Source organism: Eumetopias jubatus, unplaced genomic scaffold (assembly GCF_037043125.1).
Source record: "Eumetopias jubatus isolate StellerSeaLion01/CBP00866 unplaced genomic scaffold, mEumJub1_p1.0 scaffold_10, whole genome shotgun sequence".
Lineage (NCBI taxonomy): Eukaryota > Metazoa > Chordata > Mammalia > Carnivora > Otariidae > Eumetopias > Eumetopias jubatus.
The window spans coordinates 57,335,193-57,353,571 of record NW_028274816.1 but is presented as its reverse complement, the minus strand read 5'-3'; the positions used below and the strand labels follow the sequence as shown (position 1 = coordinate 57,353,571).

The following is an 18,379-nucleotide window of genomic DNA, read 5'->3' as shown; positions in this document are numbered from 1 at the left end:
AGGGACTCATTATTCATGTCTAGGGGTATTGTTCTGTTCAGATCTGGTAGCCTCTTGTTCTCAGAGTTGGGTGAGTAGTGCTGCCTGTTTTTCTGGTGGCCTGTTTTCAATGATGCAGAAAAGGAGAGAACTTCCAGGACCTGCAGAGACCCAGTTTCTCAGTATTGGCTCTAGGCCTCTTTCCTCTTGAACCTTGGCATCAAGCCTCTTGGGCTAGAGAGAGAAGGTGGAGGGCGTGAGCAAAGTGTGTAACTCTGGAACTACATTTCCCATATAGCCATCTGGCTGGCCAGGGAGAGGCCCCAGGGCCTCCTGGGAGTCGTAGTCCTAGGGCTAGAAAGGGCCACTTCCCTCATCTTCGTGGCTCGACGCCAAGTTTCCCAAAAGGCCACGTGCACCTAGCCGGAAGCCTGGATCCGGGGACGGGAGGAAGCTGAAGCCCAGAAGCCCTTTCCTTGGCTTTAGAAGCCGGAGGGGACAAGATAACTTTCCTTTCGGTAGACGCTGGGAAAATTCTAGTCTGAAAGGACGGCCACCTCTTGTGACATCATGGAACGATAGGCGGAGTCTTCCTTTGTTGCGGTCCAATCAGACTCAGCGTTGGGCTTGTGGGCGGGGCCGAGAAAACTCCCAGGGAGTATCTTTTGGGGAGTTGGGGCCGCATGTGGGAAACTAGAAGGGGGAAGCTGTGGGAATTCCTCCCAGACCGGGGCGAACGGTGACTGTGACTCCAGTCAGAAAGCTCTCCATATCACGCGACCGATCTCACCCTCGCCCCCAACAAAATCCTTAATTTTAGTCGTGGGAAAATAGCAGAGTGGAAGGACGTGGCCTGCTCATCCTCTTTAAAAGCCCTCAGCCTGGATTCGGCTCTTCAGCGGACCCTAGCTATTTGAGGGTACAACATTCAAGGTCAAGGTCGGGCAGCGGCTGTTGAGGGCGCATCGGGTCTCCGGACACCTCGGTTTCCTAACCGAGAAGTGTGCGCCCCCCAAAGTCTCGGGGAAGGGTTTCTCTCCACTTAGCGTGAACGTTTGGGGCGAAAGGACCCCTTCCCCTTCCCCCTCCCCCTGTGCGGACTGAGCGCTCTGGCCGCAATGGGTCCGCAACTTCCCCTCCTGGTGGCGGCGCTGGCCGGCTGCCTGCTTCCTGCCCGGGGCTGTATCCTCTGTGCTACAAAGGTCGTGGAGGCGCTAAAATCCTTGGAGACGGATTACCTGCCTGGCCATCTGGCGGCCGATCGTCACCAAAGCTTTATGCAAAGGGTAAAACAAACCGTGACGGATTTCAAGGACCTGCCAATTGAAGAGGATTCCTATATGGGGGTTATCGGTGAGGGCAGGGAAGAGTGTGGAGTCCTGGCAAAGGAGGGGTTTGTGGCTAGGATTGCTGGGGGCGGGGGCCGGGAGGGCAGGGTTGGAGGCAGAGTCTACTGGGTTCGGGAATGTAGAAGGCTGGAATGCAGATTCTGGGCCTTACCCAAGGTAGTAAATACTGTGTTCCCCATCGCTTAGCCTGGAAGTTTGTGTAAAAAAAAACCAAACCAAACCAAAACAAACAAACAAACAAACAAAAAAACCCTACAACTCCCAGAAGGCAACGGGCGGACAGTCCCTTTACCAGGCCTATCCTTGCCCAGTAGTCTCATGGGTATTGTAGTTTCTTTTTTTTAAAAGATTTTTATTTATTTATGGAGAGAGAATGATAGAGACAGAGCATGAGAGGGAGGAGGGTCAAGAGGGAGAAGCAGACTCCCTGCCGAGCAGGGAGCCTGACGCGGGACTCGATTCCGGGACTCCAGGATCATGACCTGAACCAAAGGCAATCCTTCAACCAACTGAGCCACCCAGGCACTATTGTAGTTTCTAAGAATAGGCGAGCCAATGAGGCGGTAAGGCTTGGAATCTGGAGTTCTATCTCTCCCTCCCTGCATCCCCACCTCCCACCCCTCCAGATAAGCCCACACTGGAAAAGGCATCCTGGAGTTTCCTGAAGGATTTGAAACGTATCACAGACAGTAATGTAAAAGGTAAATGCACAGAGGGGCCAGTGGAGGGTCTACAGAATCTTCCGGAGAAGTGATAGTTGGTGACAACTGGTCTGGTAGTGGCTCTGGAGCCAAACTGCCTAGGTTCAGATTCCGGCTCTGCCATCTCCTAACCGTGTGGCCTTGAGTGAGGGATTTCGCAGCTTTGTCGCTTCTAAAATGAAGATCAGAACAGTCCCAGCTGTCCCTTAGCTCAGTGGCCCGCATTATGTTAAGTGGTCAGTCAATTTCATTGTCCCTCCGGGAGAAGACCCCAAAGTGGAATGCCAGGCTCTTCCGACAGAAGCAGACTTCCTGTACAGGAGTGAGGGAGAGGGGAAGCACTGTGTGTCACCCTGCTCCTTCCCAGGTGAACTTTTCGTGAAGGAGCTGTACTGGATGTTGCACCTGCAAAAGGATATGTTTGCCCGCTTTGCAGCTCAGTTCCAAAAAGAGGGTGAGGGAAGATGGGAGTCCGTCAGGGACCACAGCCCCTTTCTTCAACAGTCCCAGAGTCCCCGACCCCAGCCCCCTGCTTCTCCACGTCCAGCCCCTCAGCTCTCCCAGCTCCACCCTCCCTTGGACCCAGGGATCCAGGCACCTGGGTCCTTCCTCCCTCAAACCCAAGAGCCCAAACCCCAACCTATTCCCTTGCCCTTTCTCACTCCTTTAACTTAGAAATCTGATAATCTTTTTTTTTTTTTCTTTCTTCTGAGGCAGCTTTTTGTCCCAACAAATGTGGTGAGTCCGGGTTATGGGAGCTGGTCCTCTATCCCTCATGGTCGCCCCGTTAATACCCAGCCGTTCTCCTCCCCCTTTGGTTCTCGATGTTTCTTCATTCTCCACGTCTGAGAGGTTCCACATTCCTTCTGCACTGCGGACTTACTCGGGAGCGCGTCATATTGCTCTCTTTGCTTTTCTCTCTTTACCGAGCCTGGTTCCATCCCTCTTCCTGCGGGGCTGCCTTCTACCCCCGCCCCTTGGGCTGACCTCCTAGGGATTGGGCCCCTGACCCCGCCCCAGTCCTTGACCCTGCCCTCCCCTTTAAGCCTCGCCTCTCAGGGCGAATACAGCGTTGATCCTGCCCCTTCAGGTATGATGTTGCAGAGTCTGATCTGGTGCAATACCTGTCAGAAGCAGGTTCACACTTGTCGAAAGAGCTCTGATTGCGGGGGTGAGAGAGCTGGGGCCGGCGGGGCGGGGGGTCGGCGCGAAAGGGGCGGAGCCGGAGGAGAGACTGAATCTAGAGAGGGCGGAGCCTGGAGCCGGCAGGAGAGAAAAGGCGGGGCCGAGACCAAGTGGGAGGGAGTTGAGGAAGGGCCCGAACTTTGAAGAAGCATCCCACCGTAATCCCCTATCCCCAGTGCGCCCAGTCATAGTCCATGAAATGGAAGACTTGATCCTGAACTGTGAGCTCAACTGGCATCGACTCTCTCAAGGCCTGACCGATTACAACTTTTTCAGGGTGGGGCCCTCTAAGTCCTGTAACCCTTGAACCCCAAGCCCATCAGGCTTGTGTGAGCCCCCTGATCCCTGTATCCACAGGTTTGCACCCACAATCCCTATGACCCATGACCTACCCAGGTTTGGCTTCTACTGATCCCCGGGGACCCCATGTCTTGACCAGTCCACCCTGGACTCCCGTGTCCCCCACCATGAGGCCCGTGATGATCTCACCCCTGTACAACCCCAAACCCTGAATTCCTCAGGCCTCTGTGACCCCTTGAGCTTGGGTCTAGGTTTGGGGGAGAGATTCTGAGACCTTGCTGTACAAGGGGAAAAATCCCACCCTGATCAAGACCGCGGTGACTGCAGAGGATGCAGGTGTCTACCGCTGCAGTTTGGACAGTGTGCGATCCATCCCAGCCACGATCATCTTATATGAAGTCAAAGGTTAGTGCTGGGGACTGGACGGTAGTGTGGGATTCAGGGTCCTGGGGGTGGAGGCAGTCAGCTTCAGGGGCGTGGTCTGCGGGGCTTAACTTTCTGTTGGGGTGTGGTTTCAGGCCACGAGGGTGTGGCTTCGTGCCCTGGGTGTGGTCCTCCCGCCACGGTGGCAGGGCTTCACGCACTTAGCGGCGTTATTCTCTCCTGCAAGGCCTGGGTCTTGGGGCAGGCTGGAGTGGAGCGGGCTTGCCTTGGCCAGGGCGGGACCTTCATGCCCTCCCAGGACTGCTCCTTCCCTCTCTTCTATCAGTGCTGCCCAGAAGGATCTCTGAAGAGCTACCGTCAAACATCAGCCAGGGTGGGGAGGCCCCAGGTCAGGGGAATTCAAGCATCCAGCCTACGCCGACGCCGTGTCCGAAGTCTGAGAACGTGCTGAGAGGCCGTCTGATAGGACTGCTGATCTGGGGCTTTGTGGTGCTGATAATCGGCTTTACGACCGCGTGAGCCGCCCACTGAAGAAGGCAGGGCTTGGAGCAAGGGGCGGGATTTCCAACTTCCTAACGCAGGAGGGGGTCTGGGAGCTAGGGAAATACTGAGAGCTGTACTTCCGTTGGGGATGGGGCTTAGAAAACAGGGTGGGCCTTACCTAGGTGGACTAAGCTTGGGTCACTGCTAGAATTAGATCAAATATAGGGAGGCTGGGAGGGGTGTCCCTCACTCAGTTAGGACCTAATCTGGTTCCGCTATTTGCACCTCACCCTCCCCCCAGGATACTTTGCTTTCGACCTGAGAAGGTGATCAATTCCATCAAGTCCTGTTTCCACCGCAAGAAGGAGCCTGACATGCAGCAGCCCCAGGTTCCAAAGGAAAAAGACACACCATCAGGGCCGAAATAAAGATTTATCTGGTTGTCTAAATAAATATCTGACTCATTCCTCTGGTCTGATCCTAATTTTTGGTTTCCCCAGAGGAGAGGTCTGGCAGGAGGGGCCGGGAAGCTGGCTCCGGAGTCCTGGAAGGGCCCAACCGGCTGAGACGTAATTCCAGAATCAAGGAGCAGGGAAAGGCCAGCCCTACCCAGATCTCCTCCCCCAGGCCCAGTCCCCTCACAGGACGCCCCCTCCCCGCTCTTCCTGCCGGGTTTCCTCTCGCCTTTTCCTGTCCCCCACCCAGTGCTGGGAGCTGGGGCAGAGGCAAAGGCTGAACAGGAGCAGCAGGGTCAGGAACCAACCAGGGCCAACGGAGCCAGGGCCCCGGGGTGCTGCTGGGACCTGAAGCAGGGTAAGAGCCAGGGACCCAGAAGTCCAGACCCCGGGAGCCAGTCCCCAGCCACCTCCCATCCCAGCACCCAGGAGTCTAGGCTCCCATCCTTCTCCTCCACTCTGGACTCAGAATTCTGAGCCCCAGCCCCCCTCTCTGACTGAGGAGTCCCCCTCCATCCCAACCCCACCACTCAGGGCCTCAGGAGTTGGGGTCTTACCCACCCTTCCTTAGGGCCATGCTATCTGGTGACCGGAAGGAGGGCGGAAGCCCCCGCTTCGGGAAGCTCCATCTCCCCGTGGGCCTGTGGATCAATTCTCCCAGGAAGCAGCTGGCCAAGTTGGGGCGGCGCTGGCCCAGCGCTGCCTCTGTTAAGTGAGTGCTCACCCCCTTGAGACTCCCGCCCCTGCACCATCTGCTTCCCATTTGTCCCCGTTTATGACCCAGTCTCTGCACTGGGTAATGCCAGGGGCCCCAAGGATTGGCTTCCAGTTCCTGTCCTGAATGGGCAAGTGAGCCAGCAGGCAGGAGGAGACAGTGGGCCACAGTGCTTTCAGGCCCAGTGTGGGGAGTGCTGGGTCTGGAGATGGGGTCAGGCTGGATGGAGATGGGGACACAGGGGCAGGGGTTTGATTCACCTTCCTTCCTCCCCTCCCTGCTTACTTCTTGGAATTTCCTTCTGGGGGACTCGCCTTTATTTATGTATTTATCTCTCTCTCTTTGCCTCTGGCCTCTGCCCAACTCCATCTCTGTCGTACACCACCCCCCCGCCCCCGCATCTCTCTCCCTTCTGTGGGTCTCTGTCTCCCGTCTCCCTCTTTCTCTGGGCCTCCGTCCCTCTCTTTCTCCGGGTTTTTGTTGCCCTTTCTATCTGGTTCTCTGTCCTCTCTCAATGGGTCTCTGTCACTCTCTGGGTGTCTGTCCCCGATCTCTTCCTCCCTGGGTCTCTGTCCCCTCCATCTGGGTCTTTCCCACCTCCTTCCTTCTCTACCATCTACTCCTCTCTCTGCCTGTCTTTCTGGGTCTTTCTCCCGCCTCTCCACTCCCCGGCGGGCTCCCAGGTCGTCTTCTTCGGACACGGGGAGTCGCAGTAGCGAGCCGCTGCCCCCGCCGCCGCCGCACGTGGAGCTGCGGCGAGTGGGCGCGGTCAAGGCGGCCGGGGGAGCCTCGGGGAGTCGCGCCAAGCGCATCTCCCAGCTCTTTCGGGGCTCGGGGACCGGGGCCACGGGGTCCGGCGGCGCGGGAGGCCCCGGGACTCCGGGGGGCGCCCAGCGCTGGGCCAGCGAGAAGAAGCTGCCGGAGCTGGCGGCGGGCGTGGCCCCCGAGCCCCCGCTGGTCACGCGCGCCACGGCGCCCCCAGGGGTCCTCAAGATATTCGGCGCCGGGCTGGCGTCGGGCGCCAACTACAAGAGCGTGCTGGCCACTGCGCGCTCCACGGCACGCGAGCTGGTGGCCGAGGCGCTGGAGCGCTACGGGCTGGCGGGCAGCCCCGGCGGCAGCCCGGGCGAGAGCAGCTGCGTGGACGCCTTCGCGCTGTGCGACGCGCTGGGCCGGCCCGCGGCGGGCGGTGTGGGCAGCGGCGAGTGGCGGGCGGAGCACCTGCGCGTGCTGGGCGACTCGGAGCGGCCGCTGCTGGTGCAGGAGCTGTGGCGAGCGCGGCCCGGCTGGGCGCGGCGTTTCGAGCTGCGCGGCCGCGAGGAGGCGCGCCGCCTGGAGCAGGAGGCCTTCGGGGCGGCGGACAGCGACGGTGAGCGGGCCGGCGGACGCTGGGGGCGGGGCTTTGCGGACGGGGCGGGGCCTTCCCTGGAGGCAGGACCTGCGGGGAGGCGGGGCTGGGGCGGGGCTGAAGGGACCAGTGGTAGGCTGGAGGCGGGGGCGCGGGGGAGATGGGGCCTGGGAGGGACCTAGAGCACCGTGTCTAGTGGAGAGTGGGGTTGGGGCAGGACCCGGCTCGTCAAGATGGGCCAGGCCAGAGGTTTTTGCAGAGCCGATGGGCGGGGCCTGGGATGCTGGGGCGGGGCCTGCGGAAGAGAGTAACCCGGAGCCAGAGGTGTCGAGTGGTGGCGCTGGCCCCTGTGGCAGGAGGCCTCTCTGAGCAATAGGTTGAAGGGGTTCGTGAGGAACCGGGCCTATGTAGATTAAGCGTATAAGGGGAAGGGACTTGGCAAGTGAAGAAATGGTCTGCCTGATCGGGGCCTAAGGATGGGCGGAGCCTCAGGGGAGCTGGCCTTGGAGCAGGTGGCCCTAGGTCTAGGTTGGCCGCAGAGTGTGAATGGGAGACTTGAGGGTGGCTCAAGGGAAATGAAGAGGAAGAGTATTTGTAGAGGCCGAAGAAGGTCGTGCTTACACGCTGGACTGGTCTTGGAGACGGCCGGGCCTGGAACAGGAGGTGATGGAATTCCTTGGTGGAATAGTGCGTATGGAGCAGGGCCTGGCAGGGATGGGGCCTGGCTCAGGGCCACGGGCCGCTCAGGTAGCCTTCTAATGCTTTTCTGTTTCCGAGTCTCCCTTTGGGAAATAGAGTGGTGTAGTAGCTAAACTCATGAGCTTTGAACTCTGGCTTGGATTCCAATCTGTCTTTTGCCAGTTACACTGAGCAAAACCCTAGGTGAAGGTGAAATGAGATCATGTATAACAGGGCTCTAGCACAAGACTTGGCACATAGTGGTTGCCTAATAAAGAATGGCAATTATAACCATCGCTGTCTCCCCCCTCCAAAAAAAAAGCATTCGTTGAGTGCTCACTCTGGGCCACACATTATTCAGGGCCATGGGGAAATACAGTGAGCACATGACAGGTGAGGTTCCCACCCTCCTAGATTTTACAGCCTAGTGAGAAACACATCAGTTCATTCCTTGAGCTCATTTCCACTAATCCCCACTATGTGCCAGGGCTCTGCTGGGTCCAGACAAAGCCCGAAGTATGGTGCAGCAGTAGGTGTCCCCCAAAAAACAGTTAAAAGAATGAATTTCTGAGCTGAAAACTGCGAGGTGGGTAGGAGTCAGGCAGAAAGTGTGTTCCAGGTACAGGGAACAGCATATGCAAAAACCTAAATGTGGGAAGCCGCCTCACTTCTCTGTAGTCAATTCTTTGTCTCTTTATAATCTCCAGCTCTCCAAGCCTGCCTCTCTTTCGAGTCTCGGCCTCATCCCTCCGTATCTCTCCGCAGGCACGGGTGCTCCCTCGTGGCGGCCACAGAAGAACCGCACCCGGGCGGCGTCCGGCGGGGCAGCGCTGGCCAGTCCCGGCCCGGGGTCGGGGTCAGGGCCCCCGGCTGGGTCCGGGGGCAAAGAGCGCTCGGAAAACCTGTCCCTGCGGCGCAGCGTGTCGGAGCTCAGCCTGCAGGGGCGGCGGCGGCGGCAGCAGGAGCGCCGGCAGCAGGCACTTAGTATGGCCCCGGGGGCAGCAGACGCCCAGATCGGACCAGCGGACCCTGGCGACTTCGATCAGTTGACCCAATGCCTCATCCAGGCCCCCAGCAACCGTCCCTACTTCCTGCTGCTCCAGGGCTACCAGGACGCCCAGGTACGCGCAACCTGTCCTACTGGAAGAGACCTATGCTCCACCCTTCGGTGGCAGGGAGACAAAATTACAACTCCCACAATTCCTTGGGTCATGGTAGTCTCAGGTATGTCCCAGCAAGGTTCCAGGGTAGGAGATGTCATTGTCAGAGATGAGGGATGGGGGATTGGCGGGGGAGGTGGTAGTGGTGGAAAGTTGATGGCTGAGATCTCGCTGGAAGAACAAGTAGTGAATGGCTCATTTCATGCAAAACTGGGGGGAAAGCACTGTCTTTGTCAAGGGGGGAATGTTGAGAGCCTATTGTAGAAAAGGGATCTCCTTGTAAGGGTCTATTTCTTGATGAGGAGTAATGGAAGTGTCTATCTTGTTTGGGAAGAAGATAATTTGATGGATGCATGGGATCTTGTTCTGGGTAGGCCTGTGTTTTCTTGGAAGGAGTGGACTAATCCACTCTTTAAATGTTCTGGTTTACACTGGAACGATCTGTTTTTGATGGGGGTAGGTGATACTGATAACTTCTATTTTATATATTCGGATGACTATAGAACTTGCTTGAGTGTTAGGGAGCAGAGGGGGAGAGAGGATTAGGAGTTAGTAGAAAATTATTAGTGGCTTAGCAGGAAATTATTTCATCAATAGAAACATATGTATTATTGGAAATACTCATTTTTGTGATGTGATGATTGGGGGAATCATTTTATGATGTTCAACTTTGGGTAACAGTGGTACAGTCAAGTTCAACAGGTACTTCTGGGAATCAGTGGGAAAGCCCACTGGTGAAACTTAGTGAATAGTCCCATTTTCACAGTCATAGAGTGATCCAATTGGGTTAGGTGGCCTGGCTTTGAATGTGAGTGAGAGAGGAAGACTATTTAGAGAAGGGCTTGCTTGGAAGAATTTATTCCTCCTTGTCGGGGCAAGGGGATGGGGCAAGTTCATTATAGGGAGGAGTTTGCATATATTATAACAGCCCATTTCTTGAGACAAGGTTGGAGAATAGGAGGGTCTATTTTGGGAAGGTAGTCAAATTGGAGGATCTGTTCTGGGAGTATAGGGGAGTCTGTTCTGGGAAGAGGGAGAGACATTGGAAGCATCCATTCTTTTGAGTGAGGTTCACGGGGAAATTCCTTTTTAAGAAAGAGGTTTCATTGGAAGTCTTCCTTCCTTGGGATCAGGAATAAGAGGTGAATCTCTTATAGAATTTATCTGCACTCATGTATTCACAAGTGGCTATAACTCGAGAGAGTTCATTGTGGGCACTGTGAAAGCATCCCTTCTTGGGTTAAGCAGTTTTAGAAAAGGGGCTCATGTACTTTGGACCATTCCATTGCTTCAAACAGGGATAGAAAACAGGAGATTCTAGCTTCAGAAAGTGGTCAGACTGGAAAGTTCCATTTTCTAGAGGCAGATAAACAAATCCATTGTAGGAAGGGGTCTCTTTGGAAATGTCCATCCATGGGGTATAGGTAATAGAGTGCAGTGTAGGAAGGGGATTCATGAATATCAGGATGACTATTCTCTCAGACATGAGTAGAGAACAGAGGGTGTATTTTAGGAAGGGGATCAGACTGAGCTCTTCCATTTTTATAGGATGGAGATGGAAAAGTCATTTAGGAAGGGATCTTCTGGAATGCACCTCTTCATTTGGTGGATGAAATGGGACACTCCATTATAAGAAGAGGGTCTCCTTGAAAACATTTATTTATAAGGTGGGGTTGCTAGAACAGCTACTATATGGAGATCTCCATGGAGATTTTCTTTGTTGGGATGGGAATATTGAAAGCATCCACTGATGGAAAGGAGAGTATCTTTGGAATCCTCTATCCTGGGAGTGAGGGTAGTAGGTGAGTCTGTTGTAGTATTAGGTCTCCTTGGAAGTGAGTCCATCCTGGGGTGGGGAAAAATGAGAGTCCATTTGTAGAAAGGGGGTCTCCCCAGAGTGCATACTCATGGGGTGGAGAAAATGGAAGAAACCTTTGTTCAAAGGGGGAATCTCTTTAAAGATATCTATCCCTTGTTTTGGAAATATTCAGAGAAGCTATTATTGGAAGGGGAAACAAACGTCTTTGGTAGTCTCCATCATGGGGGTGGAATGTTGGGCAAATGGGGCCAAGGGTAGGGAAATGGGAGAGTTCCTAAGAGAAAGATTTCCTTGGAAAGTTCCATTCTTTGAGGGTAATGGTAACAGGACAGTCCATTTTAGTAATGAGGGTGTGTTGTTCTTGGAAGCACCTATTCTTTGAGCTGGATGTTGTGGGAGAGTGCACTGTGGGAAGGGATAGCCTTATAAGGGTCCATTCAGAGGAGATGAGAAGATGGGAGAGTCTACTGGAGAAAGGTTTCCTGGAAAGCATCAACAATTTGAGGGAGGAGAATTCTAGAGCCCCTGTCAAGAAAGGGGTTTCCTTATAAGCAGTCGGTCTTCAAGATGAGTGTTATGGGCCAGTCCGTCACAGGAAGTGCCTTTGAGAAGGACACTCATGAAAAAAGAGAGAGAGAGAGAGAGAGAGAAGTCCACTCATGCTTGGGGGGAGGTAATTGGTGAGTCCTTTGACATCCCAGTAGATCTCCTTGGAAGTGTTCATTCTAACGGAGGTAGTTGATGGGAGAGTCGACTGTGGCAAAAGGGTCTTCGTTGCAAGCATCCATTCCTCATGGAGCTGTGTCTCTCCTGTATCTTCCCTTTCCCTCCAGGACTTCGTGGTATATGTGATGACGCGGGAGCAGCATGTCTTTGGCCGGGGCGGGAACTCCTCGGCCCGTGGTGGGTCCCCGGCCCCATATGTGGACACCTTTCTTAATGCCCCTGACATCCTGCCGCGGCACTGCACCGTGCGTGCGGGCCCTGAGCCCCCGGCCATGGTGCGCCCATCCCGGGGTGCACCAGTCACGCATAACGGGTGCCTCCTGCTGCGGGAGGCGGAGCTTCACCCTGGCGACCTGCTGGGGCTGGGCGAGCACTTCCTCTTCATGTACAAGGACCCCCGCACTGGAGGCTCAGGGCCAGCGCGGCCGCCCTGGCTGCCCGCCCGCCCTGGGGCCACCCCGCCGGGTCCAGGCTGGGCCTTCTCTTGCCGCCTGTGCGGCCGGGGCCTGCAGGAGCGGGGCGAGGCGCTGGCGGCCTACTTGGACGGCCGCGAGCCTGTGCTGCGCTTCCGGCCGCGCGAGGAAGAGGCGCTGCTGGGCGAGATCGTGCGCGCTGCGGCTGCAGGTGCTGGCGACCTGCCACCGCTCGGGCCCGCCACGCTGCTGGCGCTGTGCGTGCAGCATTCAGCCCGGGAACTGGAGCTGGGCCACCTGCCGCGCCTGCTGGGCCGCCTCGCCCGTCTCATCAAGGAGGCTGTCTGGGTGAGTGCCTCCCACCACCGTCCAGCCCTGTCGGCACCGCAGGTTCTTTCCCCAGCCACCCCTCCTCTCCACCTTCCAGCCGTAGTTGGGCGGGATCAAACTACCTCTTCCATGATGCTCCAGGAGGGGTTTGGGCTATTAAGCAGGAGGCCTCACGGAATGCATATCCATGGTGCTAGAAGAGAAGGCAGTGAAGTACCAACTTTGCACTTATGGGATAATGGGAGAAACCATTCCGAGAGATTGGGAGAGAGATCCCGTTGGATGAGAAGTCAGGAGAGATCATTGTGGGAGGTGAGGCCGGCAGCCCATTGGGCTGGGGGCTTTGAGCAGTAGTGGGCAAGACCATTTCTGGAGTTGAGGAAGAACAAATTGGTCTGACTTACAGATGGAAGTGCCTGGGAGAAATCATCCAGAGTGGGGTTAAAGGTTCCATCCCACTGAGCTAGGGCTCATCAGAGAGAAGCTTAAGGAAGTGTTTTTTTTTGGGGGGGGGCAGTAAGAAGAAACTATTTGAGCGGACCTGAGGACAATAGGCCACTCACAATCATAGGGCTTTGTGTTTTAAAAGGTAAGAAGAGGAGAGACCATTCTGAAGTTTGAGGGTTAGAGTCCATTTGAGTGGGGAGAGTCTCTGTCAAAAAGGTGCTTCTAGAAACACCAGGGTAATAACTCATAGGCCTCTCCCCAACCCTCCTCACCTTGACTCTGATCTTACTGTTCTACAGGAAAAGATTAAGGAAATTGGAGACCGTCAGCCAGAGAAGTAAGAGAAATTCCGGGGAGAAGGGTCTAGAAGGATGCAGGGTGGGGATTTGCAGCTGGTGGTTCATTCACTGCATTCATGGCTTAGTGCAGGTTTCTGCTCTTCCTTGGCACTCAACTTTTCCAGCCGTGAAATGAGGATTGGTCTCAGTCCCCAATTAGACCCAGATCTCGGGGTTTAGACACTACAGTGGGGTTTGGGCAAAGGACACAGATCCTTTTCTCCTTCCCCAGCCACCCAGAGGGAGTCCCCGAGGTGCCCTTGACTCCCGAGGCTGTGTCCGTAGAGCTGCGGCCACTCATGCTGTGGATGGCCAACACCACGGAGCTGCTGAGCTTTGTGCAGGAGAAAGTGCTGGAGATGGAGAAGGAGGCTGACCAGGAGGGTGAGCTCTGACCCAAGCCCAGACCTGTCTAAGCCCCCTGTCATTTCTGCTACTTGGGGACTTGGGCTCCTGCCTGTCAGCCTCTGGTTCTCTCTCTCACCCCCAGGTCTGTCCTCAGACCCACAGCTCTGCAATGACTTGGAATTATGTGATGAGGCCATGGCCCTCCTGGACGAGGTCATCATGTGTACCTTCCAGCAGTCTGTCTACTACCTCACCAAGGTTGGTCTCATCCCCTACTTCCTGTTTGACATAATCTCACTTCCGGTTTGAATTACATCACATCATTCCGATGTTACTTCCTATTTGACCTTATGAGATTCCCTGCTTCTCTGACATCACTTCCCATTCACCGCAGCACTTTGCTGTTCTGGTACCACTTCCTGTTTGAGCCTACATCATTTCCTGTCTTTCCGGCTTCTCTTCCTGTCTCTGCAATGATCCCCTCTTGACAGGCTAACTTTACTATCTGGTTATATCACCATTTTCACTTTTTTAAGCTCCTGTTTTCTAAGTCCACTGGTAAATTTAATAGGTGGGTAGAGAGAGAGAGAGACAGAGACAGAGATCAAATAGTGCCGGACACTGTCATTTAAATGAAAGGTCCTCTTGAATCCGACCTCACTTCCTGTGTTTGCTGACTTCATTTCCTACAGCTCTGAATTCATTCCCTTTTCCAAGCCACAGATCTTCTCCCTGGAGTGCTTTCTGCCCCAGTCCCCCACCACCCTTGACCTTAAGATGGCTTCTTGGAATTCACAGGTTTTCAGGCTTCTGGTGGGCCTCAGTCCCTATCTGTAACATCAAAGGGGATCTTTGGGGAAATTCTTTCTGTTCCTTAAGCAGCCTTGATTGGTGAAGCCCATTCCTCCAAGGCTTCGCTTCCTGTCCATCCCTGACAAGTGTGGCTTTATTTCTTCTTCAGCTCTGACCTCATTTCCTGTCCTTGGCCTGATCTCACTTTCCACTGGCTCACTGCCATGCCACTCCCACTTCCTGACTCTTCATTCTTTTTTCTTTCCTTCGGGAACTCTGGATAAATAATTCTTTGACTGAAGGGGGGGCTCTTTGTTCAGTATCCTTTGTCCTCTGTGAGCTGTCTCTGTTGAGAACTACAAGTCCTATGAGGCACCGAGGTGGTCGTAAAATACCCAGGAAACTCCTGGAGGTTTTCTTAAGACTTGAGGTGTCCTCAGCCTGATGAATGCTAGACACCCATCTGGAAAATAGGGATTTGCTCACAGAGAACTTTTAGGGTGTCGCAGGTACAATGGACTATAATTCCCAGAAGCTCTGTCACCCTGAAGCTTCCATGGGGTGTAGTCCAATCACTTGTTTGCATCTCTGTATCTTCTTAGACTCTGTATTCAACGCTGCCTGCTCTCCTGGATAGTAACCCTTTCACAGCTGGGGCAGAGCTGCCAGGGCCTGGAGCAGAGCTGGGGGCCATGCCTCCAGGCTTGAGACCGACACTGGGCGTGTTCCAGGCGGCCCTGGAACTGACCAGCCAGTGTGAGCTGCACCCGGACCTCGTGTCTCAGACTTTCGGTTACTTGTTCTTCTTCTCCAATGCGTCCCTTCTCAATTCGCTGATGGAACGAGGTGAGGGTTGGACTGGGGAAGGGACAGGGAGGAAAGCATGGGAACCTCTGAGACCCATGTCAATTCAGACAGCGTGCCCCAGGATCAGGCCTCATGTTTAGGGACTCTGGATAGCAAGTTCCAGATCCCAAGTTGAATGATAGGAAGGGTCTGGGAGGCAGGAGGGCCAAGTCCACACACTCATTGCCCTTCATGTCTTTCCCCCAACAGGTCAAGGCCGACCTTTCTATCAATGGTCCCGAGCTGTCCAAATCCGAACCAACTTGGACCTTGTCTTGGACTGGCTGCAGGGGGCTGGGCTGGGTGACATTGCCACTGAATTCTTCCGGAAACTCTCCATAGCTGTGAACCTGCTCTGCGTGCCCCGCACTTCCCTGCTCAAGGTGACTCCTGATCCCTGACCTCTGACTCCTCGACCCCACTCAGCTATCCTCTGTATTCAGCTCACCCTTGGATCTCCCCTTGGACTTCATGGGTTTTTTTTTTTCCAAGATTTTATTTATTTATTTGAGAGAGCGAGAATGAGAGAGAGAGAGAGCACATGAGAGGGGGGAGGGTCAGAGGGAGAAGCAGACTCCCTGCTGAGCAGGGAGCCTGACGTGGGACTCGATCCCGGGACTCCAGGATCATGACCTGAGCCGAAGGCAGTCACTTAACCAACTGAGCCACCCAGGCACCCTCCCCTTGGACTTCATGTTATCCCCGGTCCCAGCTCTGACACTGTGGGTGATGCATTGACAGTTAGAAGGAAGTCAGCCACAAGTGTCCAAACTGCATCTGAATCCCATGGGACTTATTAATAATAGGTTCCAAGGCCTCCACCCTCAGACATGCTGATTCAGAAAGTCTGCTATGAGACCAAGGAATGTGATAGTTAGAATATGCATTGAACATAAATGACATGCCCGATGCTGTCTAGCACTCTCACTGAATGTTGACTAAGCCTCATGAAATAGGTTATTAATTGACAATTCTTTTCAGACAAGGAGACTGAAAATCAGGTAGGATAAGTTACTTGATTTCATTTATTTATATTTATCAAACTTCTACAGTGTTTAATAACCACCAGGCAGTGTGCTAAGTCTTTACAATCTTGCCATATTGAATCCTCATAACTACCCTATTAGTTTTATTCCCGCCCACACCCAATTGACAGATGAAGAAGGTGAGGCACAGGGGCATCTGGGTGGCTCAGTTGTTAAGTGTCTGCCTTCAGCTCGGGTCATGATCCTGGAGTCCTGGGATTGAGCCCCACATCGGGCTGCCGGCTCAGCAGGAAGCCTGCTTCTCCCTCTCCCTCTCCCTGGGTTCCCTCTCTAGCTGTCTCTCTGTCAAATAAATAAATAAAATCTTAAAAAAAAAAGTGAGGCGCAGTGACTTGCCAGAAGGTAATGAGTGGTCAAGCTGGGATTTTTGAACCCGGGCATTCTGGGTCCAGAGTCTCTGGTTTTCATCCCACAGATGATTCAGATGTCATCTCAGTTAAGTGTAGAAATTTTCAGATACCAAAAATAGCCACAGTGCCGTAATGAAGCCCTAGGTACACATCATCAGCTTCAATAATAAACTAATGGCCAATTTTGTTTCTTTTCCACCCCCCCCCACGAACTCCTACATCCTCATTTATGCTGAAGCAAATCACATTTTTAAAAAGATTTTTTTTAAGATTTTATTTATTTAATTGACAGAGAGAGACAGAGAGAGAGGGAACACAAGCAGGGGGAGTGGGAGAGGGAGAAGCAGGCTTCCTGCCGAGCAGGGAGCCCGATGCAGGGCTCGATCCCAGGACCCTGGGATCATGACCTGAGCCGAAGGCAGTCGCTTAACCAACTGAGCCACCCAGGCGCCCCTTTTTAAAAAGATTTTATTTATTTATTAGAGAGAGAGAGACAGCGAGAGGGAACACAAGCAGGGGGAGTGGGAGAGGGAGAAGAGGGAGAAGCAGACCCCCCCCCCCGAGCAGGGAGCCTAATGCGGGGCTCGATGCCAGGACCCTGGGATCATGACCTGAGTCGAAGTCCGACCTGAGCCACCCAGGCGCCCCCAATTAACATTTTTGTAAAGTGCCCTTTCCCACCATCCCTTTGGTTGATAGCCTGGCCTCACAGTGTCCGGAAGATATTGCACAGACACCACTGTCTACCCACTACATCCATGCCCTTTATGGAGGGCCTTCCATTTTAGGATTTCTCAGCTGACCCATAATGACCATAGATTTCTCACCCGATCTTCCCACCAGGCTTCATGGAGCAGCCTACGAACTGACCACCCCACACTGACTCCTGCTCAGCTCCACCATCTGCTCAGCCACTACCAGCTGGGTCCTGGCCGTGGGACACCACCTGCCTGGGACCCCCCCCCTGCAGAGCGAGATGCTGTGGACACAGGTGAGGACAGATGGGGACAGAGGCACTGGGGCTGTCAGCTTTTTTTTTTTTTTTTTTTTTTGGTTCTCAGGACCCAGGATTCCACAGCCCCAGCGCCTTCCTCCTTCTGACCCAGGATTCTGGACCCTTAACCCTCTCCTCCCTCAAGACTTAAGTGATGAACCCCAACTGCCCCCTCCCCCAGGGTACAGGAGTTCAAGCCCCAGCTCCTTTTTCCCCCAGGGTTTCAGGCCCCCAACCTCTTCCCCGGACAACCTACCCTCCTCACCCAGGAGTTCGGGTTCCAGCCCCCTCCACTCTAAGGAATCCGTAAAACTAAGTTCCCAGACGTTCCTTCCTCACGGGTCCAAGAACCCAATGCCTCGCCCGTTTCCCAGGCAACGGTGGCCTTTCTTTGTCTGAAACTACAACTCCCATGACGCTTGGGGACTCCCGCGAGTCATGTTTGAGTGGATCCTGCCCCAGGAATTGCTGGGGGTTGAAGTTTTTCCTTCCTTCGGGCGTGACAGAGCCTCTCCCCAACACTCCTGCCCCACGCCCATTTTCAGAGTTTGACTCCGTCTTCTTCGGTCTCCTAGGGGACATCTTCGAAAGCTTCTCTTCCCATCCTCCCCTCATCCTGCCCTTGGGCAGCTCGCGCCTGCGCCTCACGGGTCCTGTGACAGACGACGCCCTGCACCGTGAACTGCGCAGGCTCCGCCGCCTCCTCTGGGATCTTGAGCAGCAGGAACTGCCGGCCAATCACCGCCACGGACCTCCCGTGGCCTCGCCTCCTTGAAAACCAATAACAAACGAGCGCGCGAACCTTGAAAATTCTTCGGCTTCTACTCTCCGGAGCCCGCTCGAGCTCAGAGCTCTCTGGGAGTTGTAGTTCCTTCCCCGCGTGGGATGCCGGGAGTTTGAGTTTTCGGGTAGTAGAGGATGGGACAGTGGGAAGATGGGCTTGGGGCGTGAGCGCAAGGAGCAATAAAGGTATCTGTGGTATTGGCAACGCCTCACTTGTTAAGACTCGGGAACGCTGGTGATGATGATGTTTTGCGGATTAGAGCACCAGGGTCCTCGACTAGAGCGTTGGGTTCTTGCCGAGTCCGAGGAGATATTTATAGCCTTGGCCTCAGCTTGCCCTGCGGCTTGTAATCCAAACCCGGAGCCCTGGGGCCTCCCACGCATTTCAGGACAGAGCTCTAAGCTTGCTC

General features: G+C 54.6%; 2 protein-coding genes across 3 annotated transcripts; both read left to right on the top strand.

The window, feature by feature from the left end:
* Positions 1-1,097: 1,097 nt before the first annotated feature.
* IZUMO1 (izumo sperm-oocyte fusion 1) lies at positions 1,098-4,809 on the top strand. The gene is made up of 9 exons (XM_088026951.1): positions 1,098-1,332; positions 1,955-2,029; positions 2,397-2,483; positions 2,747-2,767; positions 3,120-3,200; positions 3,391-3,491; positions 3,766-3,919; positions 4,224-4,413; positions 4,683-4,809. The coding sequence occupies exons 1-9, from the start codon at positions 1,098-1,100 to the stop codon at positions 4,807-4,809; spliced, it is 1,071 nt and encodes a 356-aa protein (XP_087883077.1).
* A 602-nt stretch (positions 4,810-5,411) lies between these two features.
* RASIP1 (Ras interacting protein 1) lies at positions 5,412-18,149 on the top strand. Of its 2 annotated transcripts, none has more exons than XM_028091615.2 (11): positions 5,412-5,548; positions 6,235-6,920; positions 8,343-8,698; positions 11,390-12,043; positions 12,772-12,809; positions 13,043-13,194; positions 13,313-13,416; positions 14,553-14,796; positions 15,007-15,179; positions 17,036-17,183; positions 17,762-18,149. In XM_028091615.2, the coding sequence occupies exons 1-11, from the start codon at positions 5,412-5,414 to the stop codon at positions 17,959-17,961; spliced, it is 2,892 nt and encodes a 963-aa protein (XP_027947416.1). In that variant the 3' UTR covers positions 17,962-18,149. The 2 variants fall into 2 exon arrangements, with proteins under 2 accessions (XP_027947416.1, XP_087883322.1); XM_088027196.1 differs by having other exon boundaries at positions 13,301-13,416.
* Positions 18,150-18,379: the final 230 nt, after the last annotated feature.

Bases quoted from the DNA above. Each gene is read 5' to 3' on its own strand.
- RASIP1 (XM_088027196.1), top strand. From the start codon at position 5,412: ATGCTATCTGGTGACCGGAAGGAGGGCGGAAGCCCCCGCTTCGGGAAG. The intron at 5,549-6,234 runs GTGAGTGCTCAC...GCGGGCTCCCAG, and splicing joins CCCAGCGCTGCCTCTGTTAA to GTCGTCTTCTTCGGACACGG. The intron at 6,921-8,342 runs GTGAGCGGGCCG...ATCTCTCCGCAG, and splicing joins CGGGGCGGCGGACAGCGACG to GCACGGGTGCTCCCTCGTGG.
- IZUMO1 (XM_088026951.1), top strand. From the start codon at position 1,098: ATGGGTCCGCAACTTCCCCTCCTGGTGGCGGCGCTGGCCGGCTGCCTG. The intron at 2,484-2,746 runs GTGAGGGAAGAT...CTTCTGAGGCAG, and splicing joins AGCTCAGTTCCAAAAAGAGG to CTTTTTGTCCCAACAAATGT. The intron at 4,414-4,682 runs GTGAGCCGCCCA...CCCTCCCCCCAG, and splicing joins ATAATCGGCTTTACGACCGC to GATACTTTGCTTTCGACCTG.